This window comes from Anser brachyrhynchus (genome assembly GCF_964034855.1).
Source record: "Anser brachyrhynchus genome assembly, chromosome: 1".
Lineage (NCBI taxonomy): Eukaryota > Metazoa > Chordata > Aves > Anseriformes > Anatidae > Anser > Anser brachyrhynchus.
This window is the reverse complement of record NC_137694.1, coordinates 69,837,573-69,855,053: the sequence shown is the minus strand read 5'-3', so window position 1 is coordinate 69,855,053 and position 17,481 is coordinate 69,837,573. Positions and strand designations below refer to the sequence as shown.

The 17,481-nt window shown below is 37.7% G+C and overlaps 1 protein-coding gene across 3 annotated transcripts in view; it reads right to left on the bottom strand.

Moving 5' to 3' along the window:
• PDE3A (phosphodiesterase 3A) overlaps window positions 1-17,481 on the bottom strand; it is a 266,042-nt gene that overhangs the window by 85,006 nt on the left and 163,555 nt on the right. The window contains exon 1 of one of the 3 annotated variants that reach the window (XM_080582852.1): window positions 12,480-17,479. The exons of the other annotated variants lie outside the window; for them this stretch is intronic. Within the exon in view, the coding sequence (XP_080438978.1) occupies window positions 12,480-12,542 (63 nt within the window). The 5' untranslated portion in view covers window positions 12,543-17,479. Of the gene's footprint in view, window positions 1-12,479; window positions 17,480-17,481 lie in introns of those variants that run through there. 3 annotated transcript variants of the gene reach the window in all.

The following is a 17,481-nucleotide window of genomic DNA, read 5'->3' as shown; positions in this document are numbered from 1 at the left end:
TAAGTGTCAACACGCACTCTGGTCACATGAAAACATCTGTCTAGTATGCCAATAATAAACAGCAATTTTCATAAAGCACTGGGCAGTCATTACATCTGAATGGGAAAAGTAGTCTGACCGGGGTCCCTGAAGTAGTATCTGGAAAAATAACAGTTGTGTATTACTGAAGTAAAAATTTGCATTTAAAACAGATCCAGGATCAATATGTATGTAAGATTTTATGGCACTGTGAGAAAATTCCAGGCAAGACTAAGTTAAATTCCAATTTCATTATAACAGACAAAAAAAAAAAAACAACTTTGAAGTCAACAATTGTACTAAAACATGGCAAAGGACATGAGTGGGACAGGTTATAACTTGTGGTCACACAACAAGGGATGATCAAGCAAGTGAGAGTAAAACAGAGTAAAGTCCTCCAAATGACGTCAAGTACCACAATGGGAAGAACCATGCCAATTAAAATAGTACTATTAGCTACCTCCCTTGCAAAGGCAACTGAGATCAAGAAACATGATTTTTAATTAAAGAGAAAGAGAAGGTGCACCTCCAAATATCATCAGAAGAAAAGTCTGACTCCAAAACTGTGCAGTGCCTTTATGTGATTGCCACATCCAACGATTCTCTCTAGAACATGAGAGATGTTGAGAAAGGAAGATTCGCCTACCCTACTACAACGACTCTGAAAAGCCCAGCTTGAAGAAACAAGCAGAGTGCAGTTTACATATCCGTTACACAATAAGTACCTTCCAAGCACTGAAAGACTGTGGTAGACTTTTCTGTGAAAGACAGTTGACCATTACAAACTGGACTGGGATCACCAAATTATTTCTCTCAAGTCAGCTGCTGCTAACATTGTCTTGACATTTAAGTAGAGCAATTCCCCTTGGCAACAGCAGAACTATGTGTGCCATATTAAAATATCTTGGATTTGTTTCTTTCTGCTCCCATGGTGAGGACTTGCTAAAAATTCCTGGACTTCAGAACTCCAGAAATAATTCCAAAACAAAATGTTGGAAGCACAATGCCTGCAGGAACAAAAATAGCTCATCCCTAGGACCTCGAGCATCTCAGGAATCCACCAACCAGTTGCATAACTTTTCCATTTTCTTCTTCCCAACTCTAAGACTCAGCACTGGAGTAGGGGGGAAGGAGTATCACAATCTTTTAAGAAAGGTGCTGCCTAAGCAGTCCCAAAGCCAATGGGATACCCCATGCCAAGAGATTATAAGATTTGCTCCAGCAAATGTGTCTGTTACAGGATAAGATAATGCACCTCTCTGATTCACACCCCTCTTAAGGTACTTCCATTTCAGTTTCTACTTTTCCTTCTCCTGCATGCTCTGTTTTCTCTTCAGTAAAAACTTACACTATAAAGCAAACCCTTTGCTGCTATAGCCTAAGAGTGTTGGGGATGAGCTATCACAACTGAGATGCTGACATGCCACTGTCCGTCTGCGCTGTGTCCTCTGATGCCTGTGCCTTGTGCTGCTCCTCCACCAACATCAAGCTGCACTGATCATTGATGCTAATATTAAAAAAAACAGCTCAAAACAGAAAGCTGGTCTCTTTATAAGTCAGGAGGTAACAGCTATACATAGTTGTTAGAAAGCATGATTGTCCGAGTCGTTTCTATCTCAACAGAAATGAGTCAAAATCTACAATGTGATTTTGCCCAGCGCCTGTTTCTATGATGAGAATGCAACCACACCAAACTTCTAGCAACAAACTCCATTTTGAGAGAGCACTTTCTCAAATGAAACCTTGATCCTTTAAGATCCTAATCATGAACTTCAGATATTTATCACTTTCACTTCCCGCAGAGTTGTAAGGCATAAAAACTACTACCACAGCTTCTCCTGTCAGCTACTCTCCACTTCTATTCTCTGCATCTTAATGAAGAATGTAATATAAAATAATTATTTGCAGATTGTTCACTCAACTCCAACTGTTAATTAAAAAGAAGCAAGCATATAAAAAACCCTCCAGGAGTCCTAAAACACAATCTCTGTATACAGACAGTTATTATTTTTAGATCTATAAAAACTGGCTCATGATTATACAACACACAGAAAGCCCACTGCCATTCCACATTTCTGTCACATCACCTAGCTTTGAAGATTTGAGTCCCTCTATCCTGGATGTGAAAACTGAAAATGCCATATGTGTGAGGTTTACTCAGAAGCTGAGGGCATGTTTGTGAGAACAGCATAGAAACTTTCAAAACTATACATTTAAGATTTCAAATTATCTGTCAGGTACCAGAAGAAGAATAGATGTTATTAACAAATGATTTTTTCTCATTTTTAGAGATTTTTTTTCTTGGGTTTCTACCAAAATACTATCTATGCAGTCTGAAAAGGGATTACATATTTTAAATCACTACCTTTGTAGCCAATTTTTTAAATAAAGCTCCAGTTCTGTTTGGAAAGATTTTTTTTTTTCTGGCTTCTCTTCTCCATCTACAGCTTTTTTCCCATCCTCCCAAATTTGGTGTGTGTGGTTTCTGTGTGGGGGATATGCAGAGAAAATGAAAAGGGAAACATCTGCTACTGCCACGTGTCTTCCAGCTACTGGATGGGACTGAGATGTAGAGAGGAAGAGTATTTACAACTTTTCAGCTCACCTTCTACTTCCACATCTCAACAAGCAGGATAGGCTCATTAACACTGTATACCTCACTCACTCTGTGAGCTGCAAAGGATTGGTAGAAAAAGACTCCATTCCCCTTCTGTCTAGATTTTTTCTGATCCTTTTACCAGCATCATCCAGAAATGGGAAGGACATCAGTTGATGAATTATGATCTGCAAGGGTCACATAATGGTACGTTGTGGCATCACTCTCAGTAAGACATTCTTGGCAATTCTGATACCAGTAAATATGTGAATATTATCAGAGATGAGTATCAGGAATCTCCATGTCTCTCTTGTACTCCAGGTGTGTCCTCATCAGTGCTGAGGGGAAGGCACACCTCCCCAGCCTGCTGGCAACACTCTGCCTAATGCAGCCCAGGATGCTGTTGATTTTTATTGCTCTAAGGGCACATTGCTGGTTCACGTTCAACTAGGTGTCTACCAGGATCCCAAGATCCTTCTCTGCCAAGCTGCTCCCCAGCCAGTCAGCCCCTAGTTTGTATTGGTGCCTGAGGTTACTTCTCCTCACTTGTGGGGAGGACTTCACATTTCCCTCCGTTGAACTTCATGAATTCCTGCCAGCCCATTTCTCCAGCCTGTTGAGATCCCCCTGAACAGCAGCACAACCATCTGGAGTATCAGCTACTCCTCCCTGATCCGTATCATCTGCAAACTTGCTGAAGGTGCACTCTGCCCATCACACAGGTCATTAATGAAGATACCTTTTTCAAACTGAACCATTTTTGCCTTTTTCTGTAGTTCAATAACTGGTGACTCTAACTTTCTTTTAGAGGCTTGTCTATTCACCGTAACAAGTAGCTTTTTCAGTCCTGCATAAAGCCCAATAACTCAAAATTTATGAACTCTAGATTCAGGTCTTATAATCTCCAGACTTCCTTTACGGACTGCAAGAATTCATACTGCTCTTGTAACATTCAAGGTTATTCAGGAATTGAAAATTGAGCAATGCAGACCTATTACACAATGAACCTTTGATCTGTAAAATCTAACCCAACATGAAATTTTCTTTTATGACTTGACTTTAAGATTTACTCCAACTCTGGCTTATTCAAAAATCTCAGGAGGCTGCTCCAATAATTCATTTTGAAATTTTGAACACTGATCCATCAGAAACAGAACAAAATTATGGCTCGCTACTAAAGTCAAGCAGAAAAAGAACATCTGGTGTTGAGAACAGAGCTGATCAGCTGTGAACTTTTCCACTGGGAAACTCATAAAATGAGCTACTAGAGTGTTCAGCATGTGTTCCTGTAAGGAAGGAACAATAGGAAATGCTTTCACTTACTTATTCTTTAAAACTATCTCATATAGCAGCAATTACAGCATACGTCTACCCCAGTATCAAAACAAAGCACAGAAGAAAAAAAAAAAAAACAAAAAAAAACAACAAAACAACAGTATTTATAAAAATGAATTTAAACCTAAGTTGTTGTTACAGAGCACAATCAGTCCTCATTTTATCCTCATTGCTGAAGACATCTTCCAACAACTAAGACACTGCTGCATTGTGAAACTCTATAAGGAAGAACAGCCCACATCCCCTAGCAGTGTTACTATTAACATACCAGTGGAAGCATCCTGGCTGAAGAGTAGGCATAATTGCTGTTCAGTAAAAAATCAAGTACATTAACTGTGTTCATTCCATAATTGGTTTCATCTCTGAAAACAGGAAGGCAAAAATTCATGACGACTCTATTCAACACTTTGCTTAGGAAGGTGACAAATACCTGAAACATACATACGCAGTAAGTGAAATTTAAGACGTTGGAAATAAAAAGAACACCTTGTGGCACAACTCTCAGTATTAGTAGTTAGGAGGATCTGAAATTTGGTCTCTCATCATCTCAAAAGCTACAGCACTACAAAAATTTACTGCTTTATATATATATATATATATATATATATATATATATATAATTACTACAAGGAAGCTATCCGTATCACCCATTCTTACTATGTTGGACATCAATTCCATTGATTTCCTGAAAACCCCGTTTTCACTTGTTTATACTTTTTGTCAAACTTTCAATGTTTGCACTGAAGTTTTCCTTGCAAATGTTAACACGTGTTTGGAAATTTTTATCCAGTATAGCCATTTCCAGAAAACTAAGGGACACTGTTTTGCTCATCATTAATTGCTAACCTTTTTGAGGTGCACCAATGTGTACTCAGAACATTCTCAGTGCAGTTCTTGTTTCAGGGATTGGTATATGGACACCCAAGTTTTGGCAATTTGCAATCTGAAAACCTTCAGATGGCTTTAGCTTGTGCTAAAGCAGAGGGCTTTAGCTACAGCTAAACTCTGTGAAAGTCTTCAAGTTTTTGTAAAGGTACTTAAAGGTAGCCATAAACTTTAACCATCAAGATGCCAATACACTTCAACACCCCTAAAACCAACAAACAAGTATAACTGATGCACCAGGCATTTTTTTGTAACAGTTTGTACATGGGAATCTGAAAAACAAAAAGTACACGTGGATATAATCTCTTAACTTTTGTCTTTTAAAGAGAAGACTCAGAGTTAGAAATTAAGACATACAAGCTCTTGCCAGAAAACTTACATTGTATAAAAAATAGGTATCTGAAAGCAAACAAAAAAAAATGGTGAAAACTGCTGGACTGGAAAGATACACTAGGGTTCTGAAAGAAATGCAGGGAGATGAATGAGTATTTCAGGAATATGATCAACCCAGAGAGAAAAAGATCCACTTCCTCTGCTCCAAATGATGACAGTTCACAATCTTGTCCTCCCAATCCAATTGCCATAATCAATCTCTATTTACGTCACAGAAGTGGATATGCACTCTCCACTCTAAGGCAATGCTTGGGAAAAAGAAGACAGCATATCAGCTTCTTCCACTTTCTCTGCTTTTCAAAAAACTAAGTTAAATGCCATGCTAATTCTCTTATTAACTGCTTATTCTCTTAAAATGTAGCTTCAAGGAACCATTTCCCTAGGAAGACATTTCAGATTGCCATTTGCATCTCAATGCTGATTTCTTTTACAAAACGCAGCATAGCTATGATCCTTCAAATTGCAGCCTTCCTGAATTGGGAATATCCCTTCTTGCTTACCCAATAAAGTAAAATACAATTGTTGCAGTTGACTGTCATCAGCCAGCTTCTATTCCACACAACTGGATTGCCCCAATAGCAGCAGGACTTGCACTACAAACCTGGGAGGATTAATGGTAGAGAAAGATTTACAAGAAGAAAGGCAATATTTATGGAAATCTATGGTTAGATCCTGCTTAGCTACAAAGAATACTGACATGACAAAGTGACTGAGTCTTAAGAGGGCCGTCATTATCAAGCTGACATTTCACTCTACCTGTCCCATTGCCAATCATATTGGAACAGAGAAGTTGATGGAGTAGGTGATTCAGAGAGTGTCCAATGCCATGTAAAAGTTTTTCTCTCCGCCCTACAAGTGATGGATATGGAAGGTTGCAAGAGGTTTTCTTGCATCACGTGTCTCAGCTGTCAGTGAGACATATCCTATCTTGTTTTCCCAGTCTCTTTCAGCTCTACATCAACAGAAAGTGCAATTTCTCTATCACACTTCAGGTTCTTTTGTATCAATTTGGACATTTTACTGTCATTTGCCAGCATAGAAGGACATACAGTGCCAAGATTTCCCCTCACAGCTCTTGCCTGGCCAAAGGCATGCAACATGACGAGCATATTTCTGGAGCTGATCCTACTGAAATGAACTGGGCCTCTGTTGCACTTTGGAAACATTGGCTCCCAGTCGTAAAGTACATCCTGACAATCCTGTCCGCCTCCAGAACATCTGTGATCACCACCGGTCATCTGCTAAGCAGTGGTGGTGATACATGGGCAAGAAAGAGGTGTCTCTCAGGTGCCAAGCTCACTGCCACACCATTCACCTCCTGCACATTCACTACAGCAGGAGGGTAGAAAGCCTGGGGGCCAAGCAGAAATGGATCCACAGCCACAACTAGTGCCTGTGGCTCAACACCTCAATTCTGAAAGAAGCAAGGCCAAATCTAAGGCAGATTATTTCTTTGAGATAACTTTCTGCATTATATTATTCATTTGCTGCATTAGAAAATGAGGAAATGTTTTATAGATCATTTCTTGGTCTGAATTTCAGCTCTCTGCACTTCGCCTGCTGTGCAAAAGCAACTCTCCTCTCCCAGCCTCAGCATCATATTCCCACCAACCCACAAACCTCCCATAAGGCCTCTTTCTCATAATATCCCAACTCCACAAATCTCTGCTTTGCCATAAAAAAGCTATGAAATGTGCTTAATGAAAAGATAACTTAAGGTTTTATTAACAACAAATAAATGGGAAACTGCAAAAATATACTTAATAGGAAACAAATTTTTGAACCGTTTTCAGGTGGGGTTAGATACAAGGATCACTGTTGTCATGTATCCCACGGAAACTTGGCTTCAGGCATGTACTCTCCCTGGGCCTTTCTGATGTGGAGGTGAGGGAGGGATGAGCTATGAATGAAAAAGCTATAAAATCTGGATGCATGGATGGCATAAGCTGAAGATAGAAGGGTAGTTTGGGGTTTCTGCTGAGTTCCTTGGTCACTTTCATTCCTGCTCCTGCAGCCCCTCAGGCTGCATGCACTCTTTCTAAGTAGATACAATGACTACAACTACAATTTGCATTTCTCCTCCTCAGTTGTGCATGTTTATTCTTCTTCTTCTGCCACTGAAACTTCCCAAAGGGACCATGTGCTGTTGTGGTGGTGATCCCATGGTGAGTGTGGCTTCAAGGACTTGGTGTAGTCTTCCTGGGAGAGGTTTTGTGGAAAAGGAATAACCAGGCACAAGCTGCCAGTAATGGGCACTTGAAAGGATGGCTCTGTTGTTTATGTTTTCTCAATCCTTAGGCAATCTGTCAGCCAAGGAGACCTAGACAGGCCCACATCAACTACTCCATGGCCTCCTTGCCCATACCAATTGCTTAACCCCTTGTCTATAAAGAGCTTAATGATTTCTGCACAGAAAGGATGCAAGTACCAAGAATCCCCATTGCACTGAAGATTTCCAGCGTGGTCCCAAAAGATGACAGAGTGGTGTCCCTTTCATCAAGGGAATGGAAGGTGATTGCCCTGTCATCTGGTACTGTCCTGTGCCTGCTTGTAAATCTCAGCCATGGCTGTCCCCTGTGCAATCATCCATGCTGATGCATCCCTTAATGCTGCCAAGAGGCAAGAACTGCTGCCTCGCAGGGACACACGCTTCCTCAGCATGAACTTCCCAGTGAAATTGGCTCTGGACAAAGACAATAGGCAGTGCCACATTGCTGTCAACCTTCTGTATGCAGCTGGACAGCAGGCAAAAAAGAGTCCAAATCTAATGGACATAGAGAAAAATAAAACACAGGAGCTCTGATCTCACAAAGATATCAGATATGATGTATACATCCTCAGGGATGCATAAAGTTTATAAGTGAGGCTCGTTCAGGGCAGAAAGGCAAGGTACAACTAGCAAAAATGTCTATGTCTAAGTGAGCAATAAATCCTGGAAAAAATAGAAACATAGTTCCAAATGGTGACAAGGCAAAATCCTTCAATTTCTTCAAAACAGCTTTAATCCAACAGAATGACTTCATACAGAACAGAATGAAAGTCTGGGGGCAGCATGATGTAACGTTATATCAGACTCTCTCAAAAAATTCCTGAATTTATAATTTCACAAAGTTATGACTTAAGTCATACTGGGATCAATTTTTCTTTGCAGTTTAACACCCTGCATGGGTTACAGGCTATGGAAGTTTTTCCTATCTAATGGAACAGCAGTGAAGATCAGGATTTTGACCTTACAAACTGTACTAGGCATAGCTGTGTAGTAAACCAGTGGCAGGTGAGAGAGGCAACACTTCCCGGGTTTTACACAAATATGTCAAAATATAATCTGGTAATTTAACAGTACAGAAAGCATTACCATTGCTTGTACTCTTACAAGCATGCATTTCTAGCTAAAGAAATATTAACTATGTCTTTGTTTAGCTGCACTGTACATCCCTTTGAACTCTTTATAGCTATATAAATCTGCATATCAATTACTGTGCTTCTATATTGTTGTATAAATCCAGTTCTTGTTTTTAAACTCAAAAGTAATCAATGACAGACAATGTTGTTAAAATTTTATGCCATAGACAAATGTGTGAAGACTTTTCTTCTCTTAGGATAGGTATCAAATCCAATTTATACTCGAAGACTATAGCTCATGTAATCTACAGCGAATTTTCAGCAGGAGGAAATACTCAACAACCTTACAGCAAATATTTAACACTTCATCACTTTTGGCTCATTTGGTTACCACAGCATTTAAATGTGTATCTGTTCAGTGAAATCATTCTCGGTTGTAGTTATCAGGGATAAAAAATTATCATCAGTCCAAAAAACAAGATCCACAGGCACACACATCAAATAAAAACAACAGTTGGAGAATTTCCCCCGAAACCGAACTGAAACTTCAAACTTAGCAGCTTTAAAAATATTTTCCAATGCAGATTATGTTCAGATAGTTCTAACTGATGGATGGGCAAGAAAGAAAAACATTCCTACAGTCTTTCCTCAGATCTATAAAGGTAGTTCCTTCTGAAATTATTGAGAGCTACACAGCATTCAAGATCAAGCACTATGAGATACTACAGTTTCTTGAAGATGCTAATATATTATTTATCATCATGCTGCTTACACTTATCCATGCAAAACGCCCACAGGATCAGGCTCTCCCACACATAAAAATGTTTAACTAGGTAAGACTTTTCTCACCAACTGAAACCATAAAGCTCTAACTCAAGGTTCAAAACCAAACCCACTTTCCTCACTGTTTCATACATGCACACACCAAAACAACAACAAAAAGGCTTGGTGTACTAGACACTAGAAGCCATAGGCTTCTCTAGTGTGGTCTCTGTGAGCTTACATGATGATCCTCAGATCAAAAATAAAATTATATAACACCCCCTGACCTCAAACAGTATTGTCTATATTCATCATAATTACTCATGGGTTTTCTCTCCCCTTATTTGGAGCCTGCTCACCCATGCCTTTACTAAATGGTTCTGGGTTAATTTTATTTGATGGAAAGCATATAAGATGAGGAATAAAAAGCAGTGGATAACTTTTAAAAGATAAGAAGTATGTTCAAATACAGTACCAGGCTTCACTGTGAAGTTATGGCTTTCATGTCCTTAAAAGTCAGATCTGCCTTATTATTTTGAACTAGAAACAATCTCAAGTCAAAAATCCCACATTACAAATTAGATTTTATTGCTTTCCTTTTTGTTGTTGTTTGTTTTTTAATGCCAAGAAAAGCTCTGATAATAGCAGTAAACCAACTTGGAGTTTTTTTTTTAACATTTATTAACATAAATGTTTCATCTTCTCTGAATAGAGAAATAACCTACACTGTTAGTAGCTGCTTACTTACAAAAATGTAACAATTTGCTCACAGTTAGCCTGGAACATAATAAGCTAGTGTATCCCTTTAAGTGCTGAATAATGAATTGGCACCAGAAGGCAGTGCTCTTATTTTTGTATGATAACTATTTGAGCAGGATCAGCCTAAAATGCTGAAGAAGTTGCCTCTTCCTTTGTGGCTGTGATCTTGCACAGTAACTGCTTCTCGTGTGAGGCATGACTGAGCAAGGGGAAGGCTCCTGCTTGCTGCACAGAACAAGCACAAGCAGCCCCACTGCACCTGTGCTGCCCAGCATAACTACAGCACAGGAGACACAAATCTCCTTGGGACTGAAATCGAACACTGTCTTCCTCCCCTAATTTACCTTCAAAAAATTCCTACAGATTCACACTCCTCTCAAGTCGACTCCTTCTCCATGCATCACTTACTGAGTCTCGCTTCTCCCCAAGTGGTAGATGGGTCGGGGAAATTTCATTTTCTCTTTTTAAAAACTTTCAGAGGCTGATGATGGAAAGGATACACAGCTCAGGGAGGTCAAGCACACCTCACAACTAGGTAAGGAGTATCTATTTTTTCTAGATATATCATACTGTAATAGTATGATGCAATGCAACATTAGGGTTCGAGTGAAAAAGGAAACCAGAAAAACGAAATTGTTAACAATCAACATGCAAAAACAGGCATCCCTTGCTAGTCAAGTATTTGTTCATAATAAGCGAAAGATCTGCATTTATGTCAGAGAAAGAATGAATCCAAGAGGCTAAAATATAGCTTTCTTTAGAAGGAGCACTAATCTCCCTACGTCTTCCTTAATAGAAACAGCATGACAAATGACACATCATAACACGGCATTTATTTACTTCTATTTTACCAGGACATTTATGAATGCCTGATTGAGCTGGATCAATTTGTGCTTACCAACGATGCCTTTTTTTTTTTTTTTTCTTTTTTCAGTTACCAGAACATCCCTTGAAATTTAATGTTTTAGATAGTTTTAATGATAGCTGTGAAGTAGAAAAATAACCTAGGTAGCTGTTTGGGAAAAAAAAAAATCTGAAAAAGGGCTTTTTACATTTGACATTCAAAGGTGTAGCAAATTGATATGGTTGCAGATTTAAATTAGACAAAGTCATATGAAAAGGCTTTATTTAAAGGAAAAAAAATAAACAAACCAAAACCAGGCAACATTAAACAAATGGAAAAATTTTATCAGAGAATATGATGAGTTATTATTCACCTGAAGACTTTAAATTAAGCCTGGATATATTTCTAAAAGCTATATTCTTATTTACACAGTAAACATAGGCCTGAGATGACAGCATGTGACAGCATGATATTACTTGACTATTACTAAGTCTGAGATCTCTAGATGTTCACAGAAGTCCAATTTGGCTTTAAAACCTACAGCTCTACAAAATAAGGCATGTAACACTCCCTTTCCTCCCCTCTCTCAATAAAAAAGGTACAGGATGATGTTTCTGAAAATAATAATAATAATAATAATATTTCTTCCTTCCATCTTTCTTTCTGTTGAAGAAATTTCTTCCAGATTGTTACTTTCCTATTGGTAAAGGCATCCCAAGATGCATGGCATAGTCAACCGCTCTATAAACAGAAAAATTGAGTTGGATCATGTAACAAGTTACTTCCTCCACTTTCCTTTCAGTATTACTTCTAGAATTATTTCTTTTAGTATCTTTACATCCCAAGTAAGATGTAAAAATGATTTCACATAACCCTACAGTGCCTGGCACAAGAGTAGGAAATGTACTAATTGTACTCCCATTTATGACATTTTAGTCCTACCTATGATGATGATGCTTGTTCCAAAGAGAATCCCACAATTTTTATATTACATCTGGTCCATATCATTTACATCTGCTGTAAACAAGTCCTTTTTAACATACTCAAAATGACGCATCAACCAAGATGATGCTGGAAAAGCTGAGGTTCTGCCAGTGCATTACAGCTATTTGTAACCAGTGATTTCATACATACACAGATACATGTATGTGAGATACGACATGCAACAAAGACATGCACCAAGGAACTACCAGCAGTAACTACACATTTCCTTAGCTGATCTTTTTAAAATACTTGCAACATCCATCTTCCTTTTAATTTAACCTTTAACAAACATCTTATCTGGGCAAGAAGAAAATCCTATTGGTTACTTAAGTCTGCATTAGTGGGCTGCAATGGCACCTCCACATTCACAAGTACATGCTCTTGCAAAGTTGGCTTTGCCTACACTTTTGTACTATTCATCATGGAAACAAAAAGCAAAGATCAGATGGATCTCACTGTATTTGGAGAAACCCAACCATCACTGCTAAATCACTGCAGGTCTGTTTGCAGTGGTATTGCAAGGGAACACAGTGACACAACAGATTCACCAGAACACAGTACCTGGTCAGTAGCGGGAATCGACTCCCATCTACGCTTCAGCAAGTACAGAGATTTCCGGCTCATGATTCTGAATCTGCTCTAGAGGTTTTTCACACTCAAGAAAAAGGCTTCTCCCAAACGAGTGTCGAGAACCTTATTTCTGATTCCTCTCCTTCATGGCTATAGACGGCAGAGCTCCCCGACGTATGGAAGTTTTGCAAGCTGCAAGGTTCAGACCAGTTTCGCCAAAGCTTCCTCTGTTTCTTTAAAGCATCTGTCTCCTTTTAGTACCATGACAAAGAGAATCAGGCGAGATAGTGAAAAGCCTAGCTTTCACTGACGAATTACCTCGCAGAAGCATGAAGTAGGTAGACAACACTAGACGCACTCAATCTGAAAATAGCTGTTGCTTAGGAACTGGAGGGGTAAAATGCAGCACCTCAGATATATAATTGAGAGCTTTTATATTTAAAGAGAGTTAAAAACACTGGACCTCTCTGTTTCTCTCCCGATCATCATCCTTTTATAATGCTGGAAGAATGATCACTCAATTCCACTGAATCCTGGGGCTACGCCTACATCTTCAGCAAGCCAAACAAGGCTTGATGACAGAGCAACAAACAACTCCCATGCATTCAAGGTCCCTTGTAAAAACGTCTGCACAAAGTGTATTGTGGATCCCACCTGAAATGTCTTAGAAGTATCGAGTATTATGTTTTAGTAGAATAATTAAAATACAGTTTACCTATTTTGTCTGCAGAGGGATAATGTGCCAAGAATTAATTCTAGTACTCATATTTTCTTGTAACACATACTAATATTAGAAATAAGTATGGTATTTTCCCCCATACATGTTAGATGATACAGTTTTACAGACTGCATGTGTATGTTTGAGAGAGCTTTCTTTAGATGGGTTAAACATTCCTGAACATTTAGAAATTTCTTTAATTTGGAATGCTAATTTTGAAGTTTCTTTCCGAGATCTTAATCTGTATTGATTTTAAAAATTAAGCTTGGAACATAATAAAATTCACTTTGCACTTCCTCCATGGTACCAAATCCAGAGAATAAGTTCTGTGCATGAAGCATTTACAGCAGGAATTCTTATCTTCAGAGATCAAAAAATGAAGGCAAAAATGAAGAGGTAGGTACTCAGGAACTCATCTACTTTTTATAAGTCAATATAGAATTGACTCTAGTTACAACAACTTTAAGAGCAAAAATTATTCTAACAGAAAAGGAAACCTACAATGTACATAGCTACATACACATATGTGTATAATCTACAATGGACTGAGTGAGGTTCTGGTGTGGAAGTTGGGAGCAAGTTAAACACTGTTAAGACAGCTTTTTACTTGTCCTATTTACATCCTATTGAATTGCAGATACTTCACATTAGACAAACTCCTGTAAACAGAAATTCCCATAAGCCTAAGTGTATTTCATGTGACATCCAGTGCTACCTATAACTACTTCACTTTGCTTTTAACTCCCACAAGCAGAAAAGCAACATATTTTCTAAGTGGTTCATTAAGAAATATGACGTGCACTGTAGTAGTTTCCTTTTATGTTTCAAACACAACGAATAGAAAAACTACTAGTTCTAAAAAAAAAAAAAATTAAAAAAAATCTTGATGGAATTTAGTTTTATTTTATGGTAAACCAGTGGTTCCACTTCCTTTTCTTTCAAGTGACATTGCTTACACACACACACAGAGGTGGCTTCATAAGATCGATCTTCCCACATTCTTCACTTCATAAGATTTAAGAGATCATGGAAGACTAATAAACTGGCTTACAATAACACAAGCCAAAAACCCTTTCCTTCCCTCTCGCTACTTGCCCAGCCACTGGCCAAGTGAGACCTCTGCTTCCAAGTCCCATTTCCTTGCTGAAGTAAAGCCCCACGGATCTAGGGAAACATCACAAGCAATCATGTGGTGCAGGCAACTGCCAGTCCATCTTTAAAGAACTGATGTCTGAGTGTATCCACCAGATTACTCATCTTAATTTTGAAACAAGACCTTATTTAACAAAGGGTAAATTTATTAAGGATACAATTTGGAAACAATGCAACTGAATCACAGAAGGATTAAAAACAAACAAACAAATTTTATATTGCATGTGAAAATCCAATCTTCCTTATTTTTTTCCTAAATTTTCAAGGAATTCAGTTTAACACTGTCCCTATCAAAGACAGTTTTCAAAGACATGTAAAGAATCTGAGGCTACAGTGCAATAAACTAGGTTTCTTTCTTCTCCCTAATGAAACTTTTCTTCCTTATTTCCTGTGACAGGGCACTAGGATATGACATGATAGAGAGCTTGGGTTATTTTCTTTTCCCACCTTATTCAAGTTACCTTAACATTTCTGTGGTACATATTGTTTGTTAGATTTACAACGTTTCTGCCAAGATTTATGATGTTTAGCTTTCTAGAAGCTTTGCAGAGCACCTATACACAGAAAAACAACAACAAACAACAACAACAACAACAAAGATTGCTTAAAGAAAGAACTTGATGTAAACTTTGTACTTTTTTAAAGATGGATTCTATTCTCTATCAAAGAGACCACATGTATGCAGTTTTTCCCGTTTTGAAGGTACACACTCTGAGGAGTTGAAGTATTTTTTTGTGTATTTTGTTAAAAAAAATAAAAAATAAATCAAAAGACATTCAGCATAAGGAAAAAACAATCAACTGGAAACTTCTACATGAAAATCTGATACAGAGATTTCTAGAAAAACATTTTTAAAACTATGACTGTATTCTCCAGGAAAGTTCAAACTACTGCAGGTTGACCTGCAGGGAATGCCAAAGAACTTTTCTTATCCCGTTATCCCTGAACTTTATTTATTTATTTATTTATTTATTAATACAAAATGGTAGAGGAGTATCTAGAATATCACACAGGGAAGGAACAAAACCATACTCAGTCAGACTGAGCAAATCTTAAAAGTTTGTATAGAGCTATCTTCTAACAAGTATCTCCTCCTCAGTCTCCACTGAAATTCAGAGGATTCCACCTATATTTTTGTAGTAACCAGTTATCTCATTTTGACCAACTACAGCTTTCTCTCACAGTGCCCAACAAATGGCTTCACATGCAGATGGCATTTGCAGCAACTGAGTGAATGTCCATGTGACTATCTCATTTGAAATCAGACCATGGCATGCAACCCTCCTTATTCTTAGAAGGGGGTGAAAGAAAGAGTCCAGGGCAGTAGTTCTCTGGAACCCTTCTTGGAAGAAATCAGCCTCATCAGAACAAATAATCAACAAATTCTTCAGCAACTGTTTCATCCCATGAGCTCAGTTTTTTTGTTTGTTTGTCTGTTTTTTCAGAAAACGCAAAAGGGATCCATTAAACAGCACAACTCCAATTTCCTGCAGAAAGATACCTTTTTGATAGTCAAATTCATCTATTTTTATCTTTTAATTTAAAATCTATTTAAATCAGATTGATACCACTTACCTAAATCACTTTCTCTACTGTTTCTATTGGATAGCTATAAACCTTCAAAAATGTCTACCCAACCAACCAACAAATAAAAACAAAACAAAACACAAAAACAACCAACCAAAAAAGAACAAGAACATCAAAACATTCTTCAATCATGAAGGCACTGATGTAGAGTATACAAAAACATACACATATTTTTATATACATTAAAGAAAAATAAATCAGATGAAGACTTGTAATAATGTTAGAAAAGTTTAAGCCATCATAGGACTCTTTCAAGTGACCACCTCTACTCAACAGTAGGTTAGGAGTCTAATTTACCTTCCACTCTTTAGACCAGAAGGACACAATATAATGAACCTGTACATTAGATGAGGCCAGAGAGATTAAGTATCAAACAGTTCTCACCTGACTGGATAGGATTTCTGAAATTCCTAAGTTTCCATTGAAAACTAGCTTGTTTTCTGGTAGATACTGACACCTGGAAAATCAGAACTGCAACCCATCTTAAACTGTTTAATGGAATACTAAACATCCTGCAAATTTCAAGAAGGATTTGAAAAAAGATGCAAGGCAGAAGCTTGGAAAACAGAAAAAATTGTAGAATTCAACAATAATAATGGCTAAAAAAAACAAAAGGACAACTTAGTAAATGAGTTCTGCATTGGAAATAGTAAATCTTGTCTATTAACGAAACAAGCAACAGCTTTGTAATTAACATACAGAATTTTCTCGTTAAAAAAGTGGGTACTCCAGTGATTTTTGCAAGGGGGAGTATGAAGGATACTTCAAGAACTAACCTACTGAAATTAAGGTTGCAAATAGCAGGTAGCTTCATAGTAACAGAGCCTGTTTATAAATTACTTAGACTTAGATGTTTACATTTGTATAAAAATTTTTCAACTGAAGGAAAAGAAAATCTGAAATACAGAAAGGCTAATAATGTATTTATATCATTTCAGCACCAGATGGGAGAGACTGCTTTTTCCAAACAGGAAAATTCCTGAGCATCACATTAGTAGCAATGTCTCCTCTGCAGCAATTCTTATACTACAGAAAATTTAAAAATGTATGATGCCATTAACCCTACTAGCATAACTTCCCTTAAGCGATGAGTCAACAGCAAACCATGAGCTACAGAGTCTTCCCCCACCTGCTTGTACAGTTTTAACACCACTAATCCCTCTATTATTGAACAAGATAGGAGGGCCATCTGAGTTTTACAAGTTTGTTGGGTTAAAAAAAAATAACACACACATGTTATTTGAAATTGCATTCCTTTGATATCCTGGAGATAAATGGAGAAAGCAGAGTAAGAAATGATTTTTCAATACATCTAATCCATCTTTCTGCTACAGAAAGAAACTTCTTTCTGTTGCAATACTCAGCTCTGCTGGGATCACCTGTTTGGATTATAGCTCAAAAAATATAATAATGAAGGCTGTCATGGTTTTATGATTTCTTTTTATGGTTCAGTCCTGCAAATATTAATAAGATGAACAATTTTGCCAATCACAGACAGAAAAACTGCTTAAATACCTCAAACTGTCAAAAAGAAAC